Source organism: Bacillus rossius, chromosome 1 (genome assembly GCF_032445375.1).
Source record: "Bacillus rossius redtenbacheri isolate Brsri chromosome 1, Brsri_v3, whole genome shotgun sequence".
Taxonomy (NCBI): domain Eukaryota; kingdom Metazoa; phylum Arthropoda; class Insecta; order Phasmatodea; family Bacillidae; genus Bacillus; species Bacillus rossius.
Genome location: NC_086330.1, coordinates 158,580,299 through 158,604,289, shown reverse-complemented (window position 1 = coordinate 158,604,289; position 23,991 = coordinate 158,580,299). Strand labels below are relative to the sequence as shown.

At 37.8% G+C, this 23,991-nt stretch overlaps 1 protein-coding gene across 1 annotated transcript in view; it reads right to left on the bottom strand.

The window, feature by feature from the left end:
- Positions 1–23,991, bottom strand: part of LOC134546339 (hemicentin-1-like) — a 345,137-nt gene that overhangs the window by 17,026 nt on the left and 304,120 nt on the right. Inside the window, exons 44-49 of the mRNA XM_063389116.1 lie at positions 23,377–23,506; positions 16,849–17,009; positions 9,759–9,890; positions 6,930–7,052; positions 2,724–2,822; positions 1,087–1,213 (exon numbers count right to left, since the gene is read on the bottom strand). Coding sequence (XP_063245186.1) covers positions 1,087–1,213; positions 2,724–2,822; positions 6,930–7,052; positions 9,759–9,890; positions 16,849–17,009; positions 23,377–23,506 — 772 coding nt within the window. The remainder of the gene's footprint in view (positions 1–1,086; positions 1,214–2,723; positions 2,823–6,929; positions 7,053–9,758; positions 9,891–16,848; positions 17,010–23,376; positions 23,507–23,991) is intronic.

The following is a 23,991-nucleotide window of genomic DNA, read 5'->3' as shown; positions in this document are numbered from 1 at the left end:
TTTTATGTAGTGTATGTACAAGTTCGGCAAAGTTCAAAAACATATTCTAAAATGGAAAATAAATGAAAAAGAAATGATTAAACCATTGAAAAAAAGTTAAGGCTAATAAGGTAAGTAAACTTAGGTGAAAAAACCAAAACCTCTATTGCTAAGGAGTTTAATGTCCCACTGTCAACACTTTTTTTTTATGTAGTTTTGTTATACTTATTATATTATTTTTTTAATAATTATGTTAATTGTTTTTCAACTGTATTTACTATATACAAATATTGAAATATTTTCAAAATCAATAATGAAGTTTATGCTTTTATTTGTTGTTTTGACATATGTAATGTACACATTATGGAAAGGTATGGTTATTACAAACCTCGTTATTACAAAGTGGGTAAATTTCTGTCCCCTCAGGTTTGTATTAAGGAGGTTTCACTGTATATTATTTAATGCAAAGATTGCATACACCAAATTCCTGACTTCTCACCTCATTGTTTTTTTTTCATCACCAATTTGCTATTTTTGTAATGTTAAATTGTTTATTTTTAATAGTTTACGTAATGGTACAGAATTCTTAACGTGGTTAAGTAAAAAATATAGCATGTGTGATGTAAACGTCGTCACTAATAAAGACGTTAAAAACAAATTAAAATCAAATTGTAAAAAAAAAAACACTAAAACCTACCATAGTAGATTTTTAGATGTTTAGCCAGAGCTAACACTAAATAGTAAATAGAGGAGCTATGTCTAATGGAGCAGAAAAATAAAATTTCATGATATTCGTCTCCTAGACAAATGAACTGCAACCTCTCCCTCCCCCACCCCCCAGCCCAGCAACAAGCAACAATCAAGCCAAAACCTTTTGTCATTTCAATGCGACAAGGAAGTTTCAGTCAACATTTTAGTGACTAAAACAAAAATACATTTAAAATCTTGACTTTTTGCTGTCTTTTGTAACATTTTCTACAATTAGTAATTTTTTGGCCCTTCAAAACTCTTATAACCCAGTAGACACCCTGATGAACAGAAAAAGGGGAAGAGATCAAACACGTGACTATCCGAATGTGTGCTCAGGGACACCAGCTGCTCTCTCACCCTGATTCGCCATCTCTCTCGTAGTGGGGCGGGCAAGGAGTGTCCAGACAGGTGAACCCCCCGCGGGAGTTGAGGCAGGTCTGCTCAGGCCCGCAGGCATTTGCCGCGTCCACGCACTCGTCCACATCTGCAATGACACCACATTGCTATGCACATTGTTGTGGGCGTGTTATAAGATGGTATTGCCATGTTTAGAGAATGATGGAGTTGAAGTATATGGAAGGAGGCCCCAAGGAAGACCATGACCCGGCCACTGGCTGGAAGCAGTTGATAATGATGATGTTATGCAAAGTTAGGATCTTCAAGATGGTAGTGGCCATTGAACCAACTGGGTACCGACTTGGTGCTCACGAATCTGCATTGTGCCCAGTTGTTGGGATAGAACCCACAACCCTCGCCACATTGAGTGTCACACTTTAGCAATCACAGCCACGAATGGCTCTCTCCAGCTAGTCTGTACACTTTGGAATTTACTTCTGTCAGTCATTCCGGTCCACTGTGCACAAATCAACATGAATATAGCTTGTCTTGCGCTTTACCAATGAATGAATCATTTACACACACAGTTTCTGGTTTTAATGATTTGTTGATTTCCTTGCTGAAAAAAAAAAACTTGTAGCATGAGTTCCAAATCTTTAATTTCTCTTCAGATCACCTTTCGCTCCAGGCACCAGTTAACATCATAAATATTCGATTTTAGACGATATTAAATGTTACACTGCTGGTTCTTAGTCAAACTTCATGGCAGTCTTTTCTTCAAGCAACTTGCCTACAGTGGCGACCATGAAAAACTCAAAAATCCTTATAATTTTAGTTTGTGTCCTCCAGAATGACAGTCCAGTGTCTTACCATTCATCTGTGACAACGTGAAGGGCCAGGTTTATAAACTACGCAATAGATGCAATAACAATACGATGCAACATGCAACTAAAGCAAGGAAATCACACAGTTGTTTCTAAAGCATGACATTCGCAAGATGTCACCAACCCTGCAACTATAAATTGTAATGCCGTAGAAAACCAATTTATTCTCTGAGCTTATTTTCATAATAATACCAGTTTATCATGAAAACGTGTGAAATTGTCAATAGTTTGATCCATGGTTTTTTTTCCCCAATTCACAGTATAAAAGTTTAATGATTTATTACGTCTTGTGAGTAATATCAAGTATATCTAAGTATATGATGCACATAACATCTGTGACTCTAAACATATTCTTCACTTCAAATATAGAGGTTGGAAATGCAAGCTAAAAACCAAGAAGTTGAAATCTGGTAGATGCTGGTGTTTCATTTTTGCTTCTTGTGTGATTCATGAGTGAGTGACAACAAAATAGGAGCATATGCAGAGTTTCATTTCATGAACACTCAAGAGATGGGGTCGGGTTACCACTTTTTCCGCTGTTTGCTTTCAAATACTTTCATTTTTGGTGGGAACGGTGGCGTACGTAAGGGGGGTGGGGGATAACATCCCCCACCCCCAAAAAATCTTAAACAATTTATCATTTCAACCAACAAAAGGAAAGAATTTGAAATCAAACAGTGAGCAAAGAGGTTCTATAACTATCTCCCACCCCCTTGGCTGAAATGGAATTCTGCATGAACTGTACTGTGAGAGGACCGGACCCAGCGGACGCACCTGCGCAGACGCCTCCGACGAGCCGGTGGCCGCGGGGACAGCCCCAGCCCTGCAGCGAGGAGCTGTTGGCACGCTTCCAGGTCGGCCCCGCTGCAGCTGCTGGCAACAGCGAGAGTCAGGGGTGGCAACACGTCTAATACACAGTGATTGAAATACCTAGTTATAACTAGAGGTTTACCGATGTTGGAAATGAGATGACTAGGCTTCTGCGAAATCTATTTTTTTTTAAATTCAAATTGAATATAAAAAAAAATTAATTAAATTAAAAAATACAATTATAATTTACTTTTCACAGGGCTCCTACAAAAAAAATTGATCGGCAATAAGTTAAAGTTTTTTAAACACCAACACACACACACACACACCCCAACACACACACACCCCAACACACACAGACAAACGCACAGACAGACACACAGACAGACACACCCACCAACAGACACACACACAATATAGTGCTATTTTTATATTATTTTATATTATTATCAAACTGCAAGTACAACTAAGGATGACATGGAGATATGCTCTGTGAAATTAAAGCTCCAATACTCAAATAAAAAAAAAAAAAAAAAAAACATATACAGTAAACTCTCGATTATCCGGGCCTGGATTATACAGTTTTCGGGTTATCCGGGCTTGATTTTTTTATGAAGTTGTAAAAAAAATTATGGGGTGTAGCTACGCCGCGACTGCGCTGTGCTTTTTTTTTTTACTGCTGTGTGAGAAAGCTATTTACCTGACCCTTCAGACCCCCCCCCCCCCCCCGCCCACCCCAAGCCACCATCACCCGTCAATTTGTCACACTTTAAACCAAAAAGGAATGCCTTGACTGCTGATTCCAGCTCAACTCCCCCTCCCCTTTTCATTTTCAAGCCTTCTTTTCACAGCGCCCCGCCACGGCTATATATATGTATATATATATAATAATTAAAAAAAAAAAGTCCCTCTACCTCTTTTACCTTCCCACACTCCTGACGGCTGGAAGAGGCATTTTTCACGCAGTTGTTTACATCAGTTCTCCCAGGCACATTTGTTTTTGTAATCATGTCTGGTAAAAGGAAACGTAAAGTGCTGACAATAGCAGAGAAGTTAGAAGTTGTGGACAAGTTAAAAAAAGGAGAAACTGCCGCGAAATTAGCACCGGAATATGAAATTGGAATCCCGAGCGAGAGAAAGAGACAGAGAGAGAAAGGGAGCATGTTGTTCGGCACCAGACACCCTTTCTTTCCCCCACACCACCATCCAGCAACAGCCTTAATTCTTTCTCGACAGCTAGCTGCGAGTCATGGTCCACAGCCCCGGCGCCAGCATAGCCACGGCCCTCTCTCGCTTTGCAGCCTTTGTTTACTGCGTGAACCTTTTTTTCCTTCCAACTAACGGTATTGTTCCTTGTTTGAAGATGCCATTTTAATCACTCTTTCTTACGAAAGAGCCAACAAGAAAGCACTCGTAATAACCAAATTAGTTTAGGATTACTATTTACGTAGTCAAACTGACGGTGCATTTCAAAACTCTCGTAACTTTGAAGGTCTCGTAGTATCCCATACTCGTAGTTATGACTGTAAAGTGCATCCTAATTTTAATAGGCGGAATCAACAAGAAACAATATCTTGCCGCACGAGGTATAAAAATAAAATGCAATAGCTGGAAGGGGGAAAAAAAGGGTGTATAATATTGTGCTGTGGTTCAGACACTTATTTTATAGTGACCCCGGATAATAGGTCGTTAAAAGGGTGGAGGGAGATGCTGAGTTGAGACTGCCGCTCTCCCTCCTGTAGCAATAAAAGGGACAGGAGAAGGATGGCGGCAACACAGTGCCAATATTGTTTACGGTCCAATAAGCTGGGACACGGTATACAAAGCCTTTGCTTGTACTCATAGAATTCTACTGAAGAGACACTCTTTTGCCAGTAAATACACCATTTTTAAGTGGTGAAACGGATTATCCGGTTTTTTTTTATGGGTATTCAATTATCTGGGCATCGGAAGGTCCCAATTAATACGGATAATCGAGAGTTTACTGTATTTGTTTCCTTATGACGTCAACCGGGCCTACGCCCCAGAAGCCTGGTCAGCCTCCGCCACCTTTCCCCTCGCCCACGTCCCACTTCCCGTACTGGCAGCCGCTCCGTCTCGAGTACGTAGTCGTGTGTGTGTGTGTTTGAATAGCGCGCCACGGACGTCAAGAGGGTGCTGTAGCAGCAGTGCACCACACCCCTTTAACTAGAGATAAACATTGTAACAAGTGGCGTGTGACGGCAGATTAGCCAGGAGTGTTTTTGTAATTTAAGTAATTAATATTTAGTTAAGGCATAAACAACGAAAAGACATACCGAACATGCACGAGGCGAACCGAAGTCTGCCGAAGCCGGACTGGTTATCGTTAATAATAAATTGCTGTAATTTCAGTTAACAGTTTTCATCATGCATAAGGTGTAATATAATTATTACGAGTGTTTCATGTTTTACCTGTAGCTTCCTGTGGCACGTAATCGTAAATAGGTATAACGATAATTGGTTCGCCGCGAAGACACCATGTTAGGCTAGCAGAGCCCTGAGCTCACCCCAGTCCTTCGCCAGCACCGACCGAGAGCAGACGTATCAGCACCCCGGGGACCTCACCGCTTGCCAGCACTGCTAAGTAATTCCGTTAAATCTTAATCATCTTAAATCTTGCGTTCGTAATTCCTCGGGGCTTCTCTCGGTCGGGGGGACTGTTTAAATAATTGTATGAGTGACCACTATGGTCCTTTTTATGCTAATTACCGAATTGTATAGTGTGACCACGTGGTCAGGTCGCACCACGTGAGCAGATTCGTGCCGCAGGCGTTGTGTGATATAATCAAAGGTGTAAGCAAAGTAGCAACTAATAAACCAGGGCATACGATTTTATTTGTATTTGTTTATTTCAACATCCTGAGTGTGACGATGTGTGGGACGCCGTAAGAGCCCACTGCGTAGGTGAAGAGCTTACCTGACGCTGAGAGTGGACCAGTGGCGAGTACTAGGATTGGCTTTAGGGGGGTTAAAATAACGCCTCACATGGGCGACGTCACGGCCCTGAAAAAGAGTCTCTCCCGGGTCCGTGCCCCTTGCACGGTGGCGCCCACAAATTAATCTCAGTACATGTATCGACGCGAACCCCTGCTTAGCATAAGGACAGTTAGGCCGCGGCCATGTCACTTATTACAATACTTTGAATCTACCCTTATTAAAAGGGAATAAAAGCTCAAAATAGAATGTATTCATCTATTTTATTTTAAATTTAATTCCCAATGTTTAAATTACTTAATATAAATTTTTATATAGTGTGGGTCATATGTCTTGCGAAATGGTCTTTACATGTTGTTCGAGACAAACCGACAGAGGCTATAGTAGGTGGAGACTTACAGAACCAAATATTGCAGACTCGGCAAAGGCTGGTTACACATCAACTGTTATAAAAACATCAGTCATTGTAATGATGCTAGTGCATGTATATACAAATTGCTGGATAAGCAATATATGGTCAACTAATTTTGAACGTGTATAGTACTTAATAAAAAATTTTGCCCACAAAAATGTTTTTAAATCTTCTTGGCCGCATCCCACTGTTATGAATTTATTCCCTTCCCCTATTCTTCTCCTTCAATTCCGCTTATCCCTTATGCTCTTTACTCACGCGTTGACAGATCACAAAACTTCTGGCCTATACTATGCATTTAATTTGAAGTACTAATTGGAACCAGTTTCATTGATACATATTACTGACAGAGTATTGCCTAGTTCTAGTGAAAGTACATTCAAATTGGTTCATCTATAATCATAAATTTGTTGTTTCACATTTCTGTGAATTTTGTGTACTGTAGAAGTTAAAGAAAGTTGTTGATGTACGGGGGAGTTTCTTAGAAAACTCACGTTTCCCCCACCTACATACAGTACGTAATCAGTCACTTAGGGACTCCTGCTGCATTGCCATTATTGTGACGGTGTGCACCTACTATCCCACCACCCTCGAATCTACTTTCCTTACACTGTTTTTATCATGTCTCTTCAAATACTTTGTGAGTTATTCAGAACTTAATATTAAATAATAAGTACCTATTGTTTCTAACTGTCCTGTAACTACAACTGAATTTTTTTTTTTCAAGCCACTAAACTAAAAAAAAAGAAGAAAAACTAAAACTAGTGTTAGGTTGCTTGTGGTACGTAACAGCACACACTTACACGAGCATGTCTTGCCGTCAAACTGCAACACGAATCCAGGGTAACACGAGCATTTGTAGCCTCCTTTCTTGTTGCGACAGATGTGAGCGCAGACCGGCGGGTGCTGGGCGCACTCGTCGACGTCTGGGTGCAAGCCAACAAGAAAACATACGAGGATCATTCTAAAAGTAAAGAACGTTTTGATGTGACGAGCCACATAGTTCTCTCTCTCTCTCCCCCCCCCCCCCCCTCCATCACGTCAGTGACCTTCCCATCCTTTTCGTGCCAGTCTTTGAAATGTGTGATTAAATTAAATATTCTGCCAAGTGTATGGTTCATAATGTAATATGCATTTTAATGTGAAAAAAAATGTTTGCCCTATTGAAATTTACAGACAGATAACCAAGGTTTATAGTAATGAGATTAATTAATCTTCAGTTCAAAAATGGTGCTTCATGTTTAATGGCAGGCGAATGAATATTCATGATGAAGAATGCTGTGACTGGCAAACTCAAATCAAAGATAGAGGAAAAAATTCTACAGGATAGACGTTTCACTATAGATGGACTTAGTTCTTAGAGGACGTTAATAACTGGTTCAACAACTTGGCGGTAATTGAGTATGCAGAAGGCATAGAAATGCTGGTAATACGCTTTGACAAATGTTTAAACTGGTATGGTGACTATGTAGAAAAATAGCTAAGTTATTATTTGTGTTTAAAATAAGTTTTGTTTCATTATCTAACATAAAAACATCTGGAGAAATAAAACATTCTTTACTTTTAGAATGACCCTCCTACAAGCGTAACAATGGAAAGCGAAAGAAATAATTAATATGGACTAGAAATATGTAAAGTTTATTATAAAAGATGTATGATCTGCTGGTTAATACGCAAAGAAATCATCGGGATTGAGCATATGGTCACTGAAATTACTGTACTGCGAAGATTTGTTCAACATAATCACATGTTTGTTTGTATTACCGTGAAACAAATGTTTACTTACTGCCAAAATATTGTTTGGGATATCCATATTATTAAAATGTGACAAGATTGATTTTGTACAGAGCTCAGAAAAATATAAAATTTGGCTGCCCAAATATTTTTTGGGATCAATAAAACATTTTATAATTAAATCATTTGTTTGAATCAAGTCTAATTATTTATTTAACAAAATAATAAACTGTATAAACAATTTGTTGAGGCAAACATGTCTCTCGGTGTGATTCTCACTGAAAGTTCATTGATTTGTAAGTCAGCTGAAGCTGCTATAAAAAAGATATGGGTGTATGGCCGTCATACACGTTAAAAATGGAACTTTTCACTTCAATAATTCAATTGAACAATAAAACAAAATGTTAAATAATTTACCTGAACGATAAAACTAAAAATTCAAGTACACAATAACGTACTGAATAGGTACTTTAATTTCTGTGAAATGTGCAGCTGGGAGACAGGCTGAGTCCATGAGGAGTGGTGGTCAGCAGGATGTGTGGGTAGCAGTGTGTCAGCACTGTAGCGTCACTTCACTAACACTTGTGAGGGTAAGAAAAAAAAATTGCTGGTACGTGTATCTAAGTTAAGAAATAGAAACAATTGCGAAATGTGGCGTATCTTGCGTAGCCTGTGGGTTTTCTCAGAGTATTCCCGTTTCCCCCACAAATTCATTCCTTCGCTGCACTACACCCCATCTCACCTCTCCTCATGCACTCTCCAGGCTGGTTGGAAAGACAGGTCTGTCCCTTGGGTAAAGGCAACCTCATTACATCAATGTAGACCCTACCTCAAGTGGGAAGCTAGATGTCAATTTCCAATGATATTTAAATTACATACCTACAACTGTCTTTAAGTAGCCATTTAACCCAATCCTAGTGCATGGTAGGGCGGCCTAGAGAACTTGCAGAGCTTCGGGTGTTAACGCACCATTTAAAAACCAGAAACCAGTTGAGATTTATTAAAAGTACATGATTATGAATAGCACTTAAGAATCATTGCATGTGCCTATACAAGTTTCGTTGCATGGTTTTGTGGTTAACATGTATTATTTGGGTACCTATTTAAAAAGACTAAATTAAGTGAATTCACGCCAATTTTCAGTAATGAAAAAGGTGTTACACTGTATTGTATAGTAGTATATGGACATGTAGGAAGCCTTCGTCTTTAATATTCCAGCATAAAATTGCAGGGTCACCGCTTGAAGTCCCTTAGAGGCATGTTGCAGCCACGAAGCCTGAACGCCAGTTCGGTGCCTGGTTAGGCGTGCGATGTGCGAGCCAGTGTCGCTGTTAGAGCTAGTGTGCCTGGCCAGGTGGGCGTTATATCCTAAATTATTTCTTGGTTTTGCAAATGATTAAAAAAAATCATTAATATAACCATAATTTGTTATTTACAGAAGGCTTTTTTCTAAAAAAAACAATTCCTTAATTTAATGTTTGTTATGAACCTAATGGAAAATTTTTAAGCCAGTCCTAGCATGTACCTTCACAAAATAAGTTTTATATGGTTCTGGAAAAATATAATTTTTTATAGATTTATGAATGATGTACTAAAAAATAAAGTGCTTGAAGACAAAGGCTGCTTACGAACAGTTAATCAAAAAACTGTATACCACATTATATCGTATGATCAGTGCATGCTAGGACAGACATAAAAATTTGCCATTAATTTCATAAAAAAACAGTAAATATATCCGTGTTTAGCAGAAAAAGCATTTTATAAACAATTTGATGTGGTTCTATTATGATGTTATTTTAAATCATGCAAAAAAAAACATGAACTATAAGAAGCACATAATTTAGGATACTGGCCCCTTAAACCAGTGGCCGGGTCCCAGAATGCAGAGCGCTACTCACCCTGGCAGCGCTTGCCAGCACCCAGCGAGCTGAACCCCGGGCGACAGTAGCAGCGGTAACTGCCGAACAGGTTCTCGCACTGCTGAGTGTAGTGGCAGCCATTGGCCAGCTTGTCACGGCACTCGTTCACGTCTGCAGCAACAAGGCACGACTCTTGAAACTGATCCTAGAGGAGTATAGCACTAACATTCAACTGTTAAACAAGAGTCTAAGTTACGTAAGTGACATCTCGGAAGTCAAAAGAAGAGGATGTGTGACACCACTCGTGTTTACACATCAGACATCACCAATCTGACAAAATTCTGAATATTCTTAAATTAAATTAAATTATTAGAAGAAAAAATGGACTTATTTCATGGCTATACAGGTACCTCCAAGCACCCAAGCCAGAAAAAAAACAAAAATTGGTGTGAAGTAAAGTGACGTGAAGAGAGACTCCTGGAGCAAGCCGATTTCCTCAGCGTACTGTATTTGCATGCACGCTGGCTTGCGGTGTGACGTAAGGAACTGGTAAAAGGGCCCTATATATGACAAGTTTACGTACACTCCTTAAGTTTATCTGCACAGTTTATAATGAGTGACATCATGTCTGAGCGGTAAACTGTGTGAACTGCGCAGTTTACTTACATGTAATAAGTTATTATTATTATTATAACAACTCTATATTATTTTTTGTTGTATCTCAAAACAAATGTGTGAATACTCAAACACGATTCTCTCACCACTCGACTTTTCCTTCATGTTTAAAGTAACCAGTGTTAAGTGTTGAGAATTAATCTGGGAGATCTAGAAGAAGGTGAATTGCTGTCGCTTCTCATACCACTTAGACGTCCACTATTTGACTGTTTATAATTGACGTTTGATTATTGACACAACTATTAGAACGTCTTCTTAAAATATTGTGCAAATAACCAGCCAGAGCTTTGGTTTTGACCTTGTTTGGCAGTATATGATGGGTTTTTGAAGTTTTGATAAAACTGAAAACTAAAATTAAAAATAAATAACACTACTATGCTTCTTGTAAGAGAAATTCAGTAGTAACAAATGTGTCTTTCATGATTAATAGGGTTTCATTAAATTACCTTTTACCTGGAATGCCTTGAACCGAACAAAAACATATGGAGAATTCTAGCTGCTTCCTGGAAGGTGCTCAGGAGGTGGAATGTCCACTTCACATTGTTGAGTCGGTCGTAAGAAGCCAAAAAAGATAGAACTGAATAAAATATTGAACGGACCTTCTTCAGTTTAGATAGCTGCACAGATATTTATACAGTTCTTTAGGAAAGATGACTGCGCAGATAAACTGAAGGTGTGTACCCCACTTTAGTTTTCCATGTGTGAAATCATGTCTGAATGATTAACAGCAGTAACTGCACAGTTCTGTCTGGCGAAACTTCAGTATAAGGCCCAGCCCCGGGACCTAGGTTTCCTCTGGTCAACTGATAGTTTGTTCAAGTGGTCATTCAGCTCCGTCAGTTGCCTCATAAAGGTAGAGAGAGAGAGCCTCCTTTAATTCATTGAAACATACATATCCCTTAACAAACTGTAGGTTAAGTTATAAGTTCATTAAGGCTACGGCATATGATGTATCCAGCATGGAAAAGTTAAAAATAATTTATTGCACCACTTGCTAATCATAAACCGGTAACAAATAAAATTATAGTTATATATTTCGCTCATAATTATATAGAATTGACACAACTCTAAGGGCAAAAATGGAAAAAATTGGACAAAACTGAGATGAGGCTGTAAATTCGCAATTCAGTGAATCATTCAATTTATTCTTCCGACTAAGAGTCAGGTAAACTGACAGATAAAATGGGTGTGCACTGCGGCTCTCAAGGCGTGGGTGAACATTTGTGTTGTTTGAAACTGACACAATGCAAACTACATAGGCTTGAACAAAATCAAAAATACAAAAATAAAAATTTAAAATAATGGTCTGATCACTCAACCCTCACCAAGACAGTCCTTGTAACGAAATGTGGCCGACAGCAATGTTGGGTTTTATCGAGGTACTACCACTCTTTCACGTGCGTTCCAACTAAGCTCCATTCTCGTTACCCTCAACCAAACATCGTAATAGGACAACATTGGAAACTCGGACCAACTTGCATGTGGGCAAAGCGTGAGACATGTTACTGCATTGCTATTTCCCACTCCACGCCACTAGATGACGAAATTGAAATTGAAATTGATCTTGGGGTTGAGCATCCGAGTGGTGACACAAAGTTTTCACCTCAATTAACATTCCTTTAGGCTGGCTTGCACAATTGTGACTTGAGGCAAAGTAAAGTACCCTCTTTTATCGCATAATTGTCGCACGCAAATAATCGTCGCACCTATATTTTAGGGCATCAAAATTTGGATCTCGCATAAATGTCGCATTATGTTTTTGGTACCGCTATTAGATTCCAAGCGCTTTGTGTAGGTAGCTTTTCCGTATAAAATTATGTATTTTAAAATATAAATCTAATATTTTTTCGGAAATTACCTCTTACTTTTTTAATTAATGGACATATGAAGTTGTGTGATGTGTAAATTTTATTTTAAAGATGTTTTTAAACATTATAACCTTTATCTGTTCGTCTGAGTCGCCGCAGTGTACCGCTTACAAAAAAGTAGCCAGCGCTAGTTAGAGGTGGGTTGTTACAGCAATTTTCGGTATCTGTTCAAACCTGATACTGATACAGTAATGTACTAGTTACAAGTATCTGATACTTCTGTATCAGTTAGATCAGTAGCGGTCCCAGGAAGCGACAAGGTATCAGCATTCCTGTTACAGGTTACACATCCTCCGTGCCGTCATCACCAGCGTAAAAAGGTATCGGTGTTTCTGATACATTATTTATCACGCCCGGTAATTCTCTACCTCTGTTACTCTCATGCCTGCCTAATACAGCCAGTATCAATCAGTTCAACATTCACTGCAGTTCGTCCTGGCCGTGTATTACCATGTACCTACATTGTTGCGGGCTGTCATGCTTTGTAGTTAGTATTTTTATAGTGAAATAAGGAATGAATAAGTGCAGGAAAAAGACTTAATTTGTGTGGAATTTTTTCACGGAAAATAATGAGTTTGCTAATTGTAATTTGTGTAAACAAAAACTGAGTTATAAATCATCATCGACTAATCTGAAGAAACATTTGAAACGTAAACATTGATATAGTATGCTCACTAATGTACCTATCTGTTTTTTTATTTTTAATTTTTGATAAAATCGTAATCTTTTAATGTATGAAAACACTTGTTACTAATTGTTTTCAAAAAAAAAAAGTCCATATGTTGATTACATCTGTTATTAGTGTCAACTGAGAATTTATTTGCATTTTCATAGCTGTTAGGTGCACAAATATAAATATTATATCTTGTATTAATGTACTTTTTAATATTAAAATTTCATTAGTTTTATTATTGAACGAGACGGTGCACGCACTGCGCACTGAGCGTACTTTGATGTGGGACAATAAACAAAACGACTTATAACAATTTCGCTCTGCGCCTCTCCTTCAACGTCTTCCCCTGCGCTTCCTCCCCTACATTCTTTCCCTTCTTTATCCCTTATTCGTTGTGCTGCTCCCTCCCCTTTCACAAGCTCCAGCCAAGTGACCGTCATCTGCGATCGGGTTCTGCGCACATTGGCCGTGGTGTTGTTCCAGGCGAATTCTGAACTGATACAAAAGTACTTGATACTTGAATAGTGTACTCGTTTGCCATTCCTGATACAGGCGCGTATCAGTTACAAAGTATTAGGTTGATACTTTGCGACCCACCTCTAGCGCTAATTAGCATAATTCATGTTTGGTTATGTTGCTTTCCGTATAGAGCGCTCTCTCGCCGATTGAATGCAATGCACACTCTCTGTTAGTGCCAAGTTAACTACATCTGATGGCCCATACTCTTTCGTGGTAAGTGTGTACAACAACGATAGTTTTGCGTTAGTTCACGTTCGCATTCACATTTTTTTTTCTATTTAAAGTTGAAGAAAGGATTTTGTTGCATGAGTTATTAATTTCAATTGTTCGGCGTACTCTTGTATGCTCCACTTTTAAATGAACGTACTTTCCGTGAATGGGTTTTGTTTTTATCAATAACTTTGCCTAGCAAAATTTTTTTTTTTCCACATAAACGTCGCATCACTACTTTTTGAACTTGATTTTAGTATAAAATGTGCGACAATTATGTGATAAAACATGGTAGATATTTTTCCATTTGATTAATTTGTAAAGTTTTTACTTATATTTTAATTACCTGACTTTACAAACTGTCTAACTCCCACAGCCCTTTTACCTGCACCATCTTCTCCTAAATCAAGGTTTGCAACATAACAGAAATCCTCTCCCACTCTCCACCTTATAGCCATCACCATGTAACAATGACCAATACTGCAGCCACATACTCCAGCATCAGCAAGGAACTAAATGTAAACCTTGGCTGACCTTGGGCTGGAATAGAATTACAACTTCAATTTTGCTTCGTTTCATCCCTATATTAGCATGCACCTGTTCCCCTTAAAATGGAGGCTTAAAAAAAATGGCTGCTTGGCCATCATGCGTGTTAGAAGCGAAACTTCATAGGTAAGGTATAAGAATGTGTGCAAGTATGCGAATGAACTGGTATGCGAGTGCACACATATTCAGGTGCACTATGTCATTGAGCGCCTCACTACCGATCGTTTCACTTTTCATTGCCATTTGGGCATTACACCACCGTTACACTTTGATGATGTCATCGCCTTGATTAACACTACTAGATGTAAATAAGTTTCAATCCAAAGAACTAACACAATGTTTTGCGGACAGTGCAAAGATTGATGTCAATCACCACGACATGTATGGCAGAGTGATTACGTGATTAGCTATGGATAGGGCCTGGAAAATTTCGGTGTTTTCAATATGCAAAAAGCTGTACTTTCAAATTAGAAAAGCGGTGGTTTAAAGTCGGTATTTTCGTTATGCAATGGAAATTTTACCGGTATTTTAAATGTTGACTAAATTGTGCAGTTATTGAATATAATAGTTTACATATTTAATAAACAATCTATGTATACTAGGAATAGGCTAATATGCATAATAACAGCCAATTAAATCCAAAACAGTTACACAAAACAGACACGTTGCTATAGATGTTTGCAACTACAATTTTTTTTTTTTTTGCTGCCAATGCCACATGCTTAGCTGACTTTAGGTGTTTGTCAATGAAATCTTTTCTATCCCATGAAACTTTACAGTTGCAAAATTTGCACATCACTGTGCTATTGTCAGTACAATAAAACCCATGTTTCTGATACTGATATGCTCGTATTTAATGGAGTGGAGGAACACGGGGTACCCACTTGAACAAACCCCAGCGCACAAATGAGAAGAAACTTAGTGTGAACTATACCCCAGATCAATTTTGAGCATCAAAACCATACACGAACACGGCTTATGTAAAAATAAGGTAATTATGCTGAAACACAAGACTTGGGTTAAAGGATACTTTAACCTTGTGTGGATCAAGTAGAAAACATTCGGCTATAAACGAAAGAAATAAGAACAATGCTATCCTGAAATGCTGTGACATGTTTTTGGAGTAGATAATCACAGCGACAGACCGACAGGATGCGCTCCCGCCCTTGCCGTCAGCGATGTTTATTTTGACAGCTCAAGCAATTATCGTTTCCACGTCCCTTCGCAGCGTAAAAAAAAAAGAGAAAAAAAACACGCTGACAGTTTCTCACGCAGAAGGTTGAAATAAGGGAGGGAATGTGTTGAAATGTAAAAAAAAGGGGGGGGGGGTTGTTTTTACATGGTTTGTGGCTCTGGGAGGGATGAGCCTTGAAGAATTAGCAGGGGATGGGAGAGGCAAGCGTCACGTCACGTATGACGTCAAGCCGCCGGGCGGGTAAGATAACATGACAGCTGAGACGTGCGATAGTGGAGGCGCCGAGCTCGTCTAGACACTGCCGCGTGGCCAGTCTAGAGGGGTGGTATCTATTTTTAGACGTCTTTTGTATGCCTGGCTGCTTACAGTACAGCTCTCGCCAAGATAAACGTGAACGCATAGAGCCCAACAAAGTGTAACAGACTTGTTTTTCAGCCGATTTTACTCAAATTTTCGACTTTCTCTGCTTAAATTTTTCATGTTTTCTCAAAAAAACGGCCATATAAACGGAATGGACGCATCAGAGGGGGCTCGCATTGGCGGGATTCTACTGTAATGGTACTTTTCGGGGATATATTCGCAGTGTAATATAGAAATGTTGTGGTTTTCGCGAATTTACTTACTTTTCGCGTTTTCATGCGAAATTCGCGCGAATTTTCGCAAAATTCGCGATCGCGAAAAATTCCAGGCCCTAGCTATGGAATATCATGTGATGATCGCAAGCGTGGCGAAGGTGTGCACAGGGGAGGAAAAAATGTGAGCAAGTCTTCCGTACTCGCCAGAGATGTGTAACATCTAATCTCGGTAACTAGCAAATTCAAGTGTTATCATGTTGAAAATGCACTTATAGTAATATGAAAACTCATACACAAAATTTTATGTAGAAGTCATTTAAATAATAACAAGTATGATAAATATATGCAAATTGTGTTTTCAACTACATTTCTGGATGCAATTCACAGATTTTGCACACCTGCTGCTAGTATTCAGGGCAGCTATGTTCACTATTGAATCATTTGATAAGCAGACCAAAATTTTCAACCTTATAATAAAACGGCTTTGATAAAGTCGGAAAAAAACTTGGAAAAAAATACTAAACCCCGTTTTTGGAACTGATTTTCGACAAGGAATTTTATAAAAATACTGCCCATCTTTAACAATTAATTAAACAGTTAATATTATAAGGTTTTCCTTCGGCTTTGTGAACTTTGGTTCATGCCATCCACTACAGATGGCAGCACCGTGATTATACATTTCTGTTTCATGCTATTTCTGTTCCATTCACAAAATTACTCCTACCAAATACCATATACAGAGAGCTAAGATGTTTTCAATAAAAAAAAAATGTGTGCATATATATGTGTGTGTGTGTGTGTGTGTGTGTGTGTGTGTGTGTGTGTGTGGAGAAGGGAAAAGGGGGGGGTGGTGGTGTTAAAGGTTTACCTGCACAGTGCATGAACTTCTCGTTCAGCGCAAAGCCTTCGGGGCACTTGTCCTGGTCGAACTTGCGGCTGATGCTGCTGCTGGCAGACACCCGCACCTCCTGACGCTCGCGGTCAAACTGCAGCCCGATGTTTGCAGCCGACAGCTTTTCCACCAGGTACCTGCCACCAGGGACTACTACAGCGTGGCACGGACAAGATGTGCCCTCTATACAGAAACAACGAGAGCATACATTTAACGGGTGTCAGGAAATGCCAGTACAAACAATTTTTAAGTTCTCTAAACGATTCTTACAATGGGTAATTTTGATTTAACATAATTTTTTGGACATATGCTATTGCAGTTTTTAGTTTGTCACAAAAAAATTTCAATATGTAATATATAAATGAACACATAAACCTACAGAGAACAAACCTAAACGAGCTGTCTGACATTTAAAGTTTGACATCAACTAATTTAGGCTTGTTCCCTGTGGGTTTGAAGTTGTTTTCATTCTTAATTTTCATTCTTGAATCATGACAAACAGTAAATGACTGAAATGGTGTATGTACAAAGAATTGTTATTAGATCAAGAAATTGCTGTTCATGAACATAGAACCGGAAAAGCAACCCTGCCAAGTTAAAGATATGAACAATATCGCACCAATGTGACTTTCACGCTCAACTGTGCACCATCCCAGTGGCTGAGAGGACGCGCAATCACAGCACCGTGACGTGTCAGGTTCAAGTGGTCCACGGGAAACAGGTGAAGGGTGCAGTGCAGATGTTTAGAGTTGGTCAATACAGTAGCAACAAGCAGTCTGTTCAGCACAGTTAATAGTTGGTTGTGTTACACTTAAATGTTTAGCAGTGTTGACGGGTTAGTACGTACGGTGCTGCGATTGAGCACATGAGTGGCACCTATTGTGCAGGAGATTAAAATTTGAGCGCTACTGTTCGCGTCTGCAACTTTACAGGGTTCCATTGTCAGACGTATGTTCATGAACAATAATTGCTTGTTTTGGCCTTTCCTGCTAGACATTAAATTTATCGATTGCGAACAACCTGCAGATCAGCAACCGCACCTGCTGATGTGTTTAGAGTTCAGAGAGGGAGCACGCACAACTACATCAACTAGCATTATGTTTGTTTAGAGAAAGATTAAATTTGTTTTAGTGATGTTAGCTATTGTTTCTACCACAGAATTACCTCTTAATATATATGCCTCTAATAATATAAGTGCAAGATGGACTGGCGCAGTCTTTTTGTCAAGCATGCAGTAACAATGAGATTTTAGTGGTGACTACAACATTATTTATTTATTTATTATTTATGTATAAATTGTGACATGCACACCAACACTCTGAGGAGAGATTACAGGGGTGTGCACGATACAAAAAAAAACACACACAATACGCAAGAGATACCACCACAGACAAAGGACACAAAACAAAACAAACAAAAAAAAATAAACAAAAAATATTAATAAATTCAAAAATACAGAAAATTAGTGGATTAAGAATACTCAGTTAATTGAATTGGCTGCAAGTGCTACTAAAATAATTTACTAATTGGCTAAGCTTGTTACTATTGGGTCTAAACTATTATAATTGCTTATTAATCTAAAAATAATATCATTTTTTCTCTTTATTGTACAGAAAGTAGACGTAAGTCGACTATGATACTGGGGGACTCTTAAACCAGTATTATCTAAGATGTATTTGCAATTGATTTTAGATGAATAACAATTGGAAATAAAAAGATGGTCAAGGAGGGCACGCAGATCAAAAAGTGATGTTAATTTAGGAGGGGGAAATGATTTTTGAGTAATAAGTTTAATACTTAATACATTTGTTTTGAATATTTTCAATTTTATCAATATCAGATGAATTAATGTTGTTCCATATTACTGAACAATATTCTAGTTTTGACCTAATAAGTGCTAAGAAAAGAGAAATAATGGAATCTGAATTAGAGGCATGGTAAGTAATATATTTAATTAGGGCAAGTGTTCTTCAAGAACTATAAATTAAAAAATCTACACGTTGATGAAAAAATAATTTAGAATAAAGAATAATTCCAAGATCTTTTAAAGCAGTCATTTTTGGAATTAAATTCTCTAATTTGTACTCATAGTTCATAGGAAAATATTTCCTGGTAAAGGAAATTATTTTTGTTTTATCATGATTAAGACGGACAAGATTTGATTTGCACCAAAGATTAACTGCCTTGATGTCGGATTGCAATAAAATGCAATCATTGACTGAGATGATTTTTCTACAGATTTTAAGATCATCTGCAAACAGAACACCAGTAGAGTGGGACAAGATATGTGTGATATCATCGATATATAGATTAAAAAGTAAAGGAGATAAAGTACCGCCCTAAGGAACACCAGAACAGGCATCGTGAAGAGTTGAAGTACAGTTGTTAATAGAGACAAAGAAACTTCTGTTACTGAGGTAACTCGAAAACCAATTAACAAAGTTGTCAGATAAACCAAAATTGCATAGTTTAACAAGTAGAAGTGGATGACTAACAGAATAGAAAGCTTTGGCTAGATCAAAGTAACAGGCATCAACCTGGCCCCTGTTAGTGACTTCATAGTAGATAGGATTGAGGAAGGTAATTAAATTTGTAGCAGTAGACATTCCAATTCTAAAGCCATGTTGATTTACAGAGAGTCTATTTTTTAAGGAAAAGTTGATAATTTTGAATATAATTTTTTCAAAGATTTTAGAAAAGCCATTTAATAGAGATATAGGTCAATAGTTTGATACCTTTAATCTAGAACCACTTTTCTGAATCGGGATAACTTTGGCAATTTTCCATACATCAGGAATTACTTGAGTTTTTAAACTCATGTTAAATAAGTAAGTTAAAAGAGGAACTAAAAGATGAGAACAGCCTTTCAATATGAAATTTGGTATCCCGTCGGGACCCATTGACATAGATGTTATTAAAGTCTTGATGCCCCAAAGTACTAGACTTTCAGATATTATAGGAGCAGAAATTGTGTCATGTGATACAGATGAACAGGAAACATTGTTTGTGTGAGTAGGTGGCACATAAACACTAGAAAAATAATCCGCAAGCGTATTAGAAAGTATTTTAGGATCATTGGAAACACTACCGTTAACTTCAAGAGATAGATGATCATAATATCCATGTTTCATTATTTTTACAAAGCGCCAGAATTTCTTCGGGTTATTCCTGATATTATTATTAATTGCTCTTAACCAATTGATTTTATCACGTTTGATTAAGTGCTTGGCCTGTTTACGAAAAAATGAAAATTTAGAGAAATACAATGAATTACAGTTTCTTTTATAAAGTTTGTGAAAATTCTTCTTGGACTGCAGAGCTTGAATTAGATCTTTTGAAAACCAGGTTGGGTAGGAGGAAACCTTTCTTGTAAAAGTAGGAATGAAGGCGTTCATATTTGTGCATATACAAGAATTAAGTTCATCAACAAGATTATTAACATCAGATGGTTTAAAGAAATTAGACCAATCATGACTTCTAATACCATTATAAAGACCAGCATAATCACCATTTTTGAACGATTTAAAATTGACAGAAGAATTGGTCACATGAGAGAGACTATCAAATGTTAATTTGATATTTAAAGCTGGGTGATATAGGTCTTCCTTGACAAGAGCTTCATCGGCCTTAGTTATTAAACACTGAGAAACATTGCTGAAACAAAGGTCTAAAAGATTTTTGGATGATTGAGTTTTATTGTATTGTGTTAAACCAAGACTAGAAATAAAGTTAATCAGGTATTGTGTCTTTTTAATATGCGTGTGTAAAATCTGGGTAGCTTGTTTGTTGGTCCAGTCAACTCCAGGTACATTAAAGTCACCCAAAATCAAAATATCGTCTTGATAGACGGTGAGTTTATCTTCTAAGAACTCGAGATAAGAAAGGTAAGTGATAGGGGATGTTTGAGGGGAAAAGTAAATATTGCCTAGAATAAAAAATTTTGTTGGGGTTAAATAAATTTTTAGCCAAAGAGCTTCAATTCCAGGATTGTTTAAATTATGTAAAGATTGAACAGATGAAAAGTTGGATTTGTTCACTGCTATTAGTACACCACCACCACGTTCTTTCAATGTCAGTAATTCGTTTCTATCACTTCTATAAATGTGATATTGGTAGAGTCCCGATTTTATGGTGTTATTTTTTGATCTATTTCATTTTAAAAATATGAGATTTCGGTGTTATCGGTTTTATTTTTAGTAAAAGTTAAAAACCATCGTTTATTAACAAAACTAAATAAAACCAGCATTTTATAACTTACAAGAAACAGCAATATACAACAATACTCAATACAAAAACAGCAACTCAAAAAGATGTATTTTAAAATGTGTGAAAACTCGATGGCTAGACGCTAGAGTAATGTTTCAGTGTCACAAAGTACTAGTATACCATCCTTATTGGAACATGCTCTGAGATTTTTTCCGCCTAATCTAGGTTTCACGTCTTTGCATTGTATGTATCTATGGACTCTATGAAGTGAAGAATCAAAACAAAGCACGGACATTGTACATGTAACCTGTATTTCATTTTATAGTGGTCTAGAATGGAATTCAAAACATGCCGATTTGATTCCAGCCATAATGATGCTACGGAAACCAGAAGTTTATGTTAAATAAATAATAACAGCTACTGAATATTGCCTATTTTCTTGTTTGTCGTGTGTTGACATGTTTTTCGGTGTTTTGTCGCACGTTAATGTGTTTTTCGATGTTATTTCGTTTTATCGCGATTCATCATATAATCGGGACTCTAGATATTGGTCAGTAAAATAGTGAGAGTTAATACTAAATTTGTTGAACCAAGTTTCTGTAAGACAGATAATATCTTTTTGACAACTGATACAATTATAAAAAAATTCAATAAATTTAGTTCTAAGACCTCTAACGTTTTGATAAAGAACTTCACGGTCAATGGAAATACAAGACATGGATGACACTTATGATGCTCCTCCAGGCACCTGGAATGAGGTCGAAGCAGTCACAGGTTTGGGACTGGCCCTACCTGTAACACCGGAATTTTCAGACGTAGACTCATTGCCAGCAATTTGTTCAGGATGTAATTTCCCGTAGAATGGGCTAATTAGGCAACCACTCGGCCAAAACACTATGTTGTTAATTCGAGTGAAATCGTCTTCCAGAACCGAAATGTGAAAGGAGGCATATGTGTTAAATTTTGTTTTTAGTTTAGCTACTTTAACATGTGATAGATTGAGTTCACTGGAGATATAATCCACTATTTCATGCTCCTGAACGGTCGGATCAAAACGGGTAACAAACAAGGCTTTTGTTTTTTTTAAAACAGGTTTACCAACTGTTTTGAGGGTACTAATGTTTCTTATGTCGATTTGCATAGTCGTTCTTTTGCGATCCTGTTCGCGGTTGGGTGCAGAGGAAACGTTGATTGCGGGTTTACGTGCACGTTGCACCACAGTAAATCCGTCTTCGTCAGCGTGTTGGATGGTGTTGTTTACACTCGCGACACCGCGTTCTTCCCGCTGAGTCGAATGTAGGTCAGGAGTCGGACTACCATTACTGGAGACAACAGACGTTGTAACATGTTCACTCTTCTTGCCGCTGGAGGGTTTCTTAACAACTTGACTGTAGGATTTAAGATTGTCGTTTTTAATTTTCTTGATAAATAGGAGCTCTTGTTTTATCTCAGCTATTTCTTGTTTTATTTCAGCCGTTTCAGTGCGTGAGTCAATGAGCAGGGTTTTGAGTACTGCGTTTTCACTCCTTAATTCGTCCACCTTATCGCAAAGAGACTTCACCGTATTAACAAGTTCATCTATGTTAGAAATTTGCAACTTCGCTATTTTAAACGTCGGCTGTTCCTTATGTTCATTAGTTGTAGATGGTGTTTTTTTCGTAGGAGACCTAAACATTTTTACGGAATCCACTTGATCTATTTCACCAATTGAAACATCGCAAAAGGGTAACGGAAACCCCAGAAAATCAGATTGATCACAAAGCGAAGAATTAATGATGGTAAATCACAGGGGTAATGACAGACGTCAACAACAGGCACATTAAGATAGCGGAGTGCGCACGAAACACGTCTGTCGCCATTGAAATCCCGGCCGCTACTGAAATCCCGGCCGATATTTCGGAGAAATAAAGATATTGGTGTTTTCAAAAATTTCTATTGGTAGTTTCATACATAAATATTATTGTGAAAACACTTTTTTTTTGTGCAAGGAAACAGTAATAACATTCCAACCTTGAAATATTATTATTGCTTTTCGTAAACAGAAATTGTTAAATTATCTTGAGAAATTATAAATAGCATGGGTTATTCTGAAGGTCTACACACAGTAATTGTGCACAACTGACAGTTGAAAGATAAATATGCTTATAACAAACTAGAAGAAGTTAAAACATACTGTCCATAAATTCACTTGCACGTTGTAGTAGAAACTTGTGAAAACCTCTTTCCTTCTCACCGTAAGGAACTGAAACACACGTTGCCTTGTCTACGAAGCAAGCGAGTTATCGCAACATTACTTACGGCATGGTGCCCTGTAGGGAATCGTAATGGACGGTGTTGTTCCACGAGTAGGGTAGTTCTTTTCCATCAACACTGAGCGCATTCGTCGAGGTGGCAAACAACGTATTCGGCCCGGTCTGAATGTAATCCTCTGGAAAAAAAAACAAAAACAAACAAACTTTCTAAAAGAATATTATATTCTTACATAGAGTAAAACTTATAATGATTTTTATTGATGATTTGTATTAACTGAAAGTATCAGGAATGAATTATGAATGGAATTTTTTTTTTAATTTGGACAAAATATCTTGCTGAAAGTGAGGTCTATAGAGAGTAACACAGTGACACAGAATACCGGTATCAGGAAAGCCATCAGCCATGTCACGTTGTACAGAACCATTAGCATTTGCATTGATGGTTTCGAAAACCAATGAAATAATAAATCAGAATGAAAGGGAAATGGCTTTGAAGCAGGTTTCTCCAGAATGTATGGCCAGTGTATTTTCATTGTGCCACCACAAGAAAAATCACACACCGGTTCATGGAAATTTTCCCTCTTGAGAAAAAAAAAATGTGAGCGAGTCTTACAGTACTGGCCAGTGATGGGTAACCTCTAAATCTCGATAACGGGCTAAT